General features: G+C 41.0%; 1 protein-coding gene across 2 annotated transcripts; it reads right to left on the bottom strand.

Annotated features, from left to right (window-relative positions):
- Nucleotides 1–108: 108 nt before the first annotated feature.
- Nucleotides 109–9,076, bottom strand: LOC116705719 (placenta-specific protein 9). Of its 2 annotated transcripts, XM_032542120.1 has the most exons (4): nucleotides 8,775–9,075; nucleotides 1,780–1,784; nucleotides 787–878; nucleotides 109–392 (listed from the first exon to the last, which is right to left on the bottom strand). In XM_032542120.1, the coding sequence occupies exons 1-4, from the start codon at nucleotides 8,837–8,839 to the stop codon at nucleotides 225–227; spliced, it is 330 nt and encodes a 109-aa protein (XP_032398011.1). In that variant the 5' UTR covers nucleotides 8,840–9,075; the 3' UTR covers nucleotides 109–224. The 2 variants fall into 2 exon arrangements, with proteins under 2 accessions (XP_032398011.1, XP_032398012.1); XM_032542121.1 differs by lacking the exon at nucleotides 1,780–1,784 and having other exon boundaries at nucleotides 8,776–9,076.
- Between the last annotated feature and the right edge of the window lie 721 nt (nucleotides 9,077–9,797).

Raw genomic sequence — 9,797 nt, forward strand, 5'->3', positions numbered from 1 at the left:
GAGCCGTACCACTGTTGACTGCAGGGGAAAGAATCTCAGACTGAAGCTATGACTGGGAAAGAGATAAGTCTGCCGCAGGATTAGAAAGACTAAATAATGCAGACAAGCTTGGCCTTCCTCTCCCTCTTCTTTTAGGATACAAACTTAATTTTGATACAGATACAGTTTATGCATACACACAGTTTACTTGTCTTTAAATCATGGACAAAGATTGATGACAACGTTCAAAAGGCTTCTTGAGTCACTGGTTTGTGTAACTGCCCAGGATCTTCCAGGATGTCCACGGCTGTCTTTCCTGTATTGTCCAACAGGGGGCGCCACTTCGGGTCTTCAATGGCATCCAGCAGGGCGGCCAGCTCATCCTCCAACTTCTCAACTGTGTCCTCCACTTTCTGCAGAGGGCAGAAGACATAGTTGTGGAGTTGACATATGAATAATACATTAATAAGTTGTAGTATGAATAATAGAATCATCACCCATGAATAATACAGTCACTTATTCATATGAATAAAACAGCTAGTGAGGTAATGGTAAAGCAAGCGTGGGGTTTGTCAGATGAATGTGGACCAACTTATCAGAGTTTTGGGGAAAAGTTGATAAGTTTGCACATTAAGTGACTTTGGATGTGGCAGCGAGCCACAGCGTTGTCATCATCTTATCCTTGAAAGGAAATGCTGAGGATTTGTTTTTGGCAGCCTCAGATGGAGAGAAAGCTGACATTGATAATGAAGATGACAGACCAGGGGTAAAAACACCCCCGATCCCAAACTAGTTCGGAAACGGCACCTTCTCCACTACGTCCAGGCGGTTGTGAAGGTTTGTGTGCTCTTGACAGGCACTTGAACGCACCGCCCGAGGCCGCAGTTCAGGTTCAGGTCCTGCAAAGAGAAAAGATGCCTTCCTGAGTGATATACAGTGCATAATGTGAGATTCGGAGTGCAAAGCATAAAAAAGCACAAACGCTTTTGATCATATGCTTTAACCCTCCTGTGGTCCTCGGGTCATATTTGACCCGTTTTTAGTTTTTTTTTAATCACAAAAAATGGGCCTTCCAAATAAGCACTGAAAATGTCAGCATTATAAATATCAAATAACTTTGAAAAAAACATCAAAAAAAGCACACAAAACATTGAAAAAGTGACAAAAAATGTCAAAAAAAGCAATAACAGTGTTGATAAAAAAACCTTTTTTTTCCATGGTTGACGGGAAGACAACACAAGGGTTAACACTGATTTCAAAATGGAGAATTTCCCTTGACCTACACATTTAAAGGGGTTTTAGGTTGTTTTATTCATTTCTAAGACTGTCTGCGCAAGCTGATGAACCTTTTCTAAAAACCAGCATGCATTTTAAATAAAAAACACAGATTTCACACATTAAAAAAACTGGTTGCCCACTTACAGACATATGCTTGATTTTGGTAGCGTTGAACGGAGCCAGACTAGCTGTTGCCCCTGTTTCCAGTCTTTATGCTACGCTAACTGGCTGCTGGCTCATATTTAGCATGCACACATGAGAGAGAGTTGTATCAATCTTCTATTTCTAGCTCTCAGAAAAGCGATTTCCAAAAATGTATAGTACCTATCCCCTGAAGTGGAGTCATTGGTGCAATAATACAAGGCCAAAATGAGGAATAAACAACTGAAAACGTCCATTCCAACTTTGTCAAATTAATGTAGCGTTAAAGTCTTAAAATCTCACATGAGAAAAAATTTTGGATCATTTTGCTTGTTTTCAACTCCAATTTTTTTTTTTTTTTTTATGTATCCTTTATTTAACCAGGTAATACCCATTGAGATTAAAAATCTCTTTTGCAAGGGAGACCTGGCCAAGATAGGCATCAACATTACATCACATCATCACATACGTACAAAGACACACACATGAAAGCCAAATATGCACTTACAAGAAAATCTCAATTAAAACATCGACATGTGTGGGAGTCCAACTCAAAGCTTCTCATTCTCAGCTTAAAAATACTCAAAGGAACCAATTTACTAAGTTTCAAGTTCTTCTGCAGCAAATTCCATGTAAAGGGAGCAGAGTAAGCAAAGCTCAGTACTGACACGTGGGACAGAAAACAAGACGACAGCCTGCGAACGGAGAGAGTAATGACCAGTACTTTTCTTCATAAGAAGTGAACATAAATAAGATGGAAGCGCACCAAGAATAGCCTCATATGTAAATGTATGCCAACGACAAAGCCTCCGTGTAGCCAAAGCAGACCACCCTACACGGGAATACAGCTCACAGTGATGGGTGCGAACTTTACAATTAGTAATAAATCTCAAGTGATCTGCTTTTCTCATGCAGCGTCTGAAATGGGTTTAAAGCAGTCGAGCAGTCAGGACGCCGTAATGCTCTCGGTGTGAATTGACTTCCGCTGCACGCATTGTTCCAGCTGTTTCCCCCTCGCAGTCTCCAATTATCTGTTTCTCTTTGAAGGCGACGTATTTGAGAGGGAAAGCCTGCATTGTCTGGCAGGACTCTGCTTCCATTTTCTACTGGCTGTGGGCCAAGCTCCCATTGAAAGCATTTATACTTTAATACGTGAACCTCTCATTCATTAACCCTCCTTTTATCCTCGGGTCAAATTAACCCCTTTAAAAAATGTCTATATCTGATATATGGGTTTCTTTTTCACCAAATTACCACCACAAAAAATGAATTAGATTCCGTATAACGTTCTGTGCAAATACAAGTGATCACTTTAATTCCTCTGAAGTATTAGTCCAAATGATTTCCTCTTTTTAACTCACATATTGGGTATAATTCTGTATAAATGTCTATATTATTGACCAGGAATTCCAAAAAGCAGTGTAAAACTAGGAAGGTAAATGTCAATTTCTTCCCGTTTTTGACCTAACAAGGGTTAACTGAATGCTGTTGCTGTCGTTTAGATCAACGTTTCCCAAACTTAGGGTCGGGACCCAAAATGGGTCGCAGACCCGTTTCATTGGGTCGCCAATTGGCGGAGTAAAATGCATATGAATCAGATCAGAAATACTTTATGTGAATGAGCGTTCTTTTATGCTACACTGGTCTGTTCAGCTCAGATGCTGTGGGGGTGGGGGGGGGGTGGGTGGTTCTTTCTCTCTCCTCTCTTATCCTAGGAGGGGATAAGAAAATGAGTTGAGAAAGGGGTGAGACCCAGAAAGGAGAATAGACCCCTTTTCTGTTTTTGTTTACTTTTATAATGGAATAAATATACTTCATATACATTTAAATTCATGGTTTGTTCCGTCTTTTGTCCACAGTTTAAAAATGGAGATGTTACAATGATTCATGGTGTATTTTTGTCAATTTGGGTCCCGGGGAGACACCAAATTTCTCTTTTGGGTCTTGAGCTGAAAAGGTTTGGGAACCCCTGGTTTAGATGAACCAGTTGCATTGTACACATTGTTGCTTTCTAACTTTAATGATGCTAAGGCGGTGTAAGGTCGCCTCTGTTTTTTGTCAATAGCATTCTTCTCACACCATGGCCGCCTGCCAATGACCAAACAAGGATGTGCTTTCACATTTTATCCTGGAAAACTAGAGTTAGGAGCTGATTCCATCAGATAAAAACAATTTACTTTTAACTTTTCTGTTAAAACCAACAGGTCAAAATACATTGAGCGCTTTACAACTGTAAAAAAAAAAAAAATTGTTTGTTGACAGCTTTCATTTTGGTCACTTGTTTGAGCACCAGGAGAAAAGTTTCTCAAAGTTTAAGCCTTCTGGGTGAAATAAACTGATGTCCCGCCTGTCTGTCCTCTCATTGGAAGACAGAGCTCCACATGTGCACACTTTTATTTTTAGAACAAAAACACACAGTCTGTCAAACAAACAGACTGTGGCTTTGTTCAGCTTTCCATCTTCTTTGCTCTTCAGCAGCAGCTCCAGCTGTTAATTTCACCAAATCCACATCTGGCATGGGCTAAAGAAGATGAAGACAACGTGGATCTGTTAGTGTTCATGAGGGGACATTGAAAATTATTTCTATATAATGTTTTTCTGATGTAGATGTAGATATAGGAATTGTTTTCTTCTGATCTCACGCAGCAAATGGTATCCGCTCTAACGAGTAATTTAGTCCAAACCTGACCCTTAGAAGTCCCAGGGCATGAAAATGTCACTTTATGAGTTTTTTTAACATTAATATGTGTTCCTCAGCCTGCCTATGGTCCCCCAGTGGCTAGAACTGATGATAGGTGTAAACCGAGCCCTGGGTATCCTGCTCTGTCTTTGAGAAAATGAAAGCTCAGATGGGCCGATCTGGAATCTTGCTCCTTATGAGGTCATAAGGGGGAAGGTTACCTCCCCTTTCTCTGCTTTGCTCAACCACAGAATTTGGCCCCCCCATGAGAGAGACATCATGGGGACCTCTAAGGTCTATATAAAAGAGACTTCAGATCCAGTATTAGGGGACCACTAAGGTCTATATAAAAGAGACTTCAGATACAGTATTAGGGGACCACTAAGGTCTATATAAAAGAGACTTCAGATACCGTATTAGGGACCACTAAGGTCTATATAAAAGAGACTTCGGATACAGTATTAGGGGACCACTAAGGTCTATATAAAAGAGACTTCAGATACAGTATTAGGGGACTACTAAGGTCTATATAAAAGAGACTTCAGATACAGTATTAGGGGACCACTAAGGTCTATATAAAAGAGATTTCAGATACAGTATTAGGGGACCACTAAGGGGTATATAAAAGAGACTTCAGATTCAGTATTAGGGGACCACTAAGGTCTATATAAAAGCATCCAAAGAGCACCATGTCATGGGACCTTTAAAATCTTTTCTTCCTTAGGCAATAAAAGCAGAGTCAGAGTCAGATCTTATTGTGTACATCGTGCTCCCATGTACAGCCGTGCCTTAGCATCAGGCTGCCATGATTTGACAGAGATTTCCCATGGCGACGTTTCACAATCTCCATTACAACCGGGGTCTAGTACACGCAGGGAAGCAGGCCAAGAAAGAGCGATGGATGGATGGAAGGTACAGTAAGGAGATTTTCTCACTGAGTGGGCCAGGCAGACGTCTGCCATGGTGGTGTCCATTACCATTTGGCAAAGCTCACCTGTTTTGGTTTGACGGAGACAGACGAGATGTCAGCAGTCTGACAGAAAGACATGAAGACGTGCCGCACATCTGGAGTTCCAACATAATAAAATGGTGGGGTTTTGTTGTTGTCTTTAAAAAAAAACACAATCTTTTAGCTCTAACGGAATGTGCTGTTGGTTCACCGATCAGCACAAAACTACCCCCCCCAAACCACAGCTGTGCTTCTATCATGGTGTCAGCGTGTGTTTATGTCAGTGTGCGATCAGTGTGTACACATCCCAGCCTGGTCTTTGGCAGAGCTTTGCAGCATCGAGCCAGATGCAGATGTTCATGATGAATGCTGTGTTGTATGGAATGAACGGATACAAGTAATGTGGCTGATGTGGAATAGCTCACCGGCTGAGATGTTACGTCATCACCAGTCTGTGTTTTGTGCAGTTCGTATCGTGACTTGTTTTCTCAGCAAGAACTGTTCCATGAGGGTTAGATATCAGATAATAAGACCCCACACTCCAACGCAACACACCGCAGGAACAGCAACCAGATATGATGATCTATGTCCCTGACTCCACCCGAGGACAAAGGTGAATTGACCGTGTGTGCATGCGTGCGTGTCGGCAGTGTTTTAGATGTGGGTGTTTGTGCACCAACATGGCTCTCTCTCTACGGGAGAGAGGAAGTTCAGCCAAGTGCAAAATTGAGAAGTCCGTGCAGGTCAGAGTGTTATTTCACAGCAACAGTGTTCATATAAAGTGAGACAGAAAACATTAAGCTTGATCAGTGAAGAATAAAGTCCTGTTCTAAGATGTGTGTACTACATACAATGTAAGAGTTTTTTGGGGGGAAAGATGTAGCCTATTCAATTTTTAAATTTGGCCCTTGTCCCATCCATAGACAGTTAAAGAAATGGACCAACAGACCCTGTTGTTCTGGACGTAGACCAGTGAAGGATATCAGACGCTCTTTCCCGGTGATGCTGAGCGTTACTGCGCAGCCTCCAACTGAGATTGACGACGTAGATGTGGAGTGGGCAACATGTCTGAAAGTTGTCTTTCTGAGGTAGGTATATGTTAGGAGATAACATAGGCACAGGCTAATTGCAGCTACCTAACATGCTAGGCACAGGCTAATTGCAGCTACCTAACATGCTAGTTAACATTAACATAGGCACAGGCTAATTACAGCTACCTAACATGCTAGTTAACAGTAACATAGGCACAGGCTAATTACTGCTAACTAAAATGCTAGTTAAAAGTTACACAGGCACAGGCTAATTACTGCTACCTAACATGCTAGTTAATATTAACATAGGTACAGGTTAAATTACTGCATACTAAAAAGCTAGTTAACATTAACATAGGCACAGGCTAATTACTGTTAACTAAAATGCTAGTTAACATTATCATAGGCACAGGCTAATTACTGCATATTAAAATGCTAGTTAACATTAACAAAGGCACAGGCTAATTACTGCTAACTAACATGCTAGTTAATGTTAGTAATTAAACCTAAACAGCTAACGTCTATTTCTAAAAATGTCTGCAAGCTTATCCTGTACTATATGGTAATTCCTCTACTCCGCGACAGTAATTTGCGTGGTTATCGTTAGCCTATTTTTACAAATACGTATGCAAAGGAGCCATAATGTGAGTTATATGGTAATGGAGCCTTTTATACATTGTCGTGTTTCTTTAGAAATAAACAACGGACAAACAGAGTCTTTAAACGCTTCAGAGGTAAAGTTATTCGCTGTCAAAGTGACGTCAAAATGGATGGGAGTCAATGGGATGCTAACGGCAGGTGATGGCTTGGTAGCATCAAAATGGCTCCATAGGAGCTCCGCTTAGAGAGGAGAGGCTTACCCCCTTGGTCCTATCTGCTATCATATGAGCTTATGACGTATGCTGCAGCAGGCCATCAGGGGGCGATCCAGATGTTTTGGCTTCACTTAGACAGTCTATGCATCAACCCCTGACTTAGATTGCACACACTTTTAATATCTTCGGTGTGTCAAATTCAACTGGAATTTCAATGCATACAGGTCAACAAACTCTCCGTTTGGATGGATGAACAACACACAGCACAGCAACCCGATCCACACTAGCCCTACGTCACAGGTTCCAGACAAGGCGAGGGGGGTCAGTTTTTTTAACTGATTAGGTCTAATATTTTCATAACGCAATGTGTACTTCTAGCTTTGGTTATGTAAGACTGTATGTAGGCTACACACAGCTACGGATTTCATCAAAACAAACAACCGAAGTCCTGCCTTCCACTTCCTGTTAATTTCCACTTCCTTTTTATTTTGGAATTTTGGATAGAGTACCGAAACGGCAGTTTGAAAGTATGTGGTATAGAAGTGGTAGACATGTGGCATCATTTCTAGCTGGCTAGTATATTGTGTTTTGATAATGTGTTTTACCTGCTAGGCAGCAGCATAGCCACAAATTAAAAATTGGTTGGTTTAGAGCCAGTGAAATTGCTACCTTGGCAACGGCAAGTCATGTTTTAGGTCTTGTTCTGTGTCCGGCCCTCGCGCACTTCCAGTTAAACTGACATTTCAACTGCTTTCATCTTGAACTCTTCAACCAATTATTTCCACTTTCATTGCTCACAATTCAACTGCTTTCAGCACTTCCAGACTTCCAGACCAAATGGCGTATAAATAACACATTTCTAAAGGGATTTCCCGTGTCATCACAACACATTGGTTTTGCTTTTTTCAAATGCAATTCACGCCATTTAATCTCTACTGGTTTATATTGTGACATACTAGAAAGAGCAAGAAAAGTCCGCTTAGGGAGGAGAGATGTGGGTCAAACAAACACAGGAGAACGGGGCGTTTAATGACCAGGGAAAGGCTTAAAATGTGTTTACGTGACTTGCAAAATGTCCTTAAACGTGGCCTTCCCATGATAAAACAATAACATACGATGTAACCTGTTTTCAGTGAGCATTTTTTATTCTCAAATGAATGATTTAAATAAGAAATATTCCACCCAAGTTAACTTCTTTTCATGTTTTTAAATTAAGCTTTTAAAATGAAATATGAGACCAAATGCTTTGTGTGCTTGTACGCAAGTGTGTGTGTGTGTGTGTGTGTGCTTGCGCTTGCTTGGTGCATACAGTGAGTGTTCATTTGGCTGTATATTCCCTGCAGTTGGCCATTTTTGCACTATGAAGTCAGTGTAATTCACACTTGAGCCAGTAACTCACAGATTTGGCTCTGGGGGGTTGACTCGCATTTTTGTGAATTTCCATCGGATGTTAGTAACACTGCTAAACAAAGTCAGACGCGCTGGTTAGAAGCCGTGAGATGGAGGAAAGAGTGATTATTTGAAACTATGCTGCCACAATATTAGACTAAGTGTAGCCGGAGCTGCAGTGAAATTAGTAACAGATGTGCCAGCAACCCCTGAGCACACACACCCAGACTCTCATGGATGTGCATGAACACCCATGATGTCAGTTCAGCTTCATGTGTGTTCACCCAGGCATCGTCTCTACACACACTAACATTTGTGAAACATGTAAAACATATTGCAACAAAGACATAATGTATTGAACAGACACGTTTGGCATCAGATGACATATTTCCACTCCAGTTCTAGTAAATCAACACAATCTGCTCAGCTGATATCCAGCTGTTTGTCCTCCGGGGTCTTCCCGTCTGACCTATGACCCCCTTTACCCTCCCTCCTTCTGACTGCATCCCTTACCTGCAGCGGCGTAGCCAATCAGAAGGAAGAGGAGTCCGAGCGAGGAGGTGAAGTCACAGGTCATGGTTGAAATCTGGTGACGAAGAGTGAGGAGTGTGTGAGAGGAAATGGAAGAGACAGCGCCCCAATCTCCCCAAAAAATTCAGAACCAGACTGAAAACAAAAGGATTTCTTCTACTCCACAACTCTTCCACTTTCCCTCTTTGCCCTGCGCTCGCTCTCTCGCTCCCTTATCCTTCCCTCAGTGACTTAGTTGTGCCCAGATTTCCAATGAAAACATAAGATGCCGAACAAAAAACTCAATGTGTGGGAAGGGGAGGGGACTCTGATCTCAGTTCAGCCACACACTGACTGGCTGTTAAAGAGGGGATCTCTGGTTTCACTTAGTGCATCGTGTGGTGGAAGTTGGTGTCACATTGGGGTCAATGGCATTTTAATGTTCACATTGAACTTAATAAAAAAAACTTGTGTTGTCTGCAACTTTGTGTTTTTCTGGGTTAAAATTTGACAGTTTGTTGTCTTTTTTCTACACTTTTCTCAACGTTTTTGTCAATTGTATACCTATTTATTTGTCACTTTTTTGAGGGTTTTTTACTCATTTTTTGTCCATTTTTTAACAATTTCTCAGTCGCTTTCTCCAATGTTTTTGATGTTTTTTTGTCACTTTTTCTGATTTATTTGGGTCACTTTTTCAGCGTTTTGATAATGTTTTTGTTAATTTTTTCCTGCTTTTTTTTGTAGTTTCTTTTTCAACATTTGTCACTTTTTTCAACCTTCTTTTCTGATATAGAACGTTTTTGTAAACAGGTCATATTTGACCCGAGGACAACACAAGGGTTAAGAAGAAAACATAACATTAAGGGGCTTACAAATGTCAATGTTATATTCTTATCATCCTATTCCAGTACTGGAGTCTTACACACTCTCTTTTGACTTACAGCTAAATGTGAGATGCCACGACGCATCAACGTTGACTTATTTCCAGCTTCACTCAAGGTAAGATTGAAGTTGTTTTGAATTAT

Source organism: Etheostoma spectabile, chromosome 17, assembly GCF_008692095.1.
Source record: "Etheostoma spectabile isolate EspeVRDwgs_2016 chromosome 17, UIUC_Espe_1.0, whole genome shotgun sequence".
In the NCBI taxonomy this organism is placed as follows: Eukaryota; Metazoa; Chordata; class Actinopteri; order Perciformes; family Percidae; genus Etheostoma; species Etheostoma spectabile.

Coding starts and splice junctions, on each gene's coding strand:
- LOC116705719 (XM_032542120.1), bottom strand. CDS start 8,839: ATGACCTGTGACTTCACCTCCTCGCTCGGACTCCTCTTCCTTCTGATT. Junction 393..786: donor GCCTGGACGTAGTGGAGAAG/GTGCCGTTTCCG, acceptor TGCCCTCTGCAG/AAAGTGGAGGACACAGTTGA.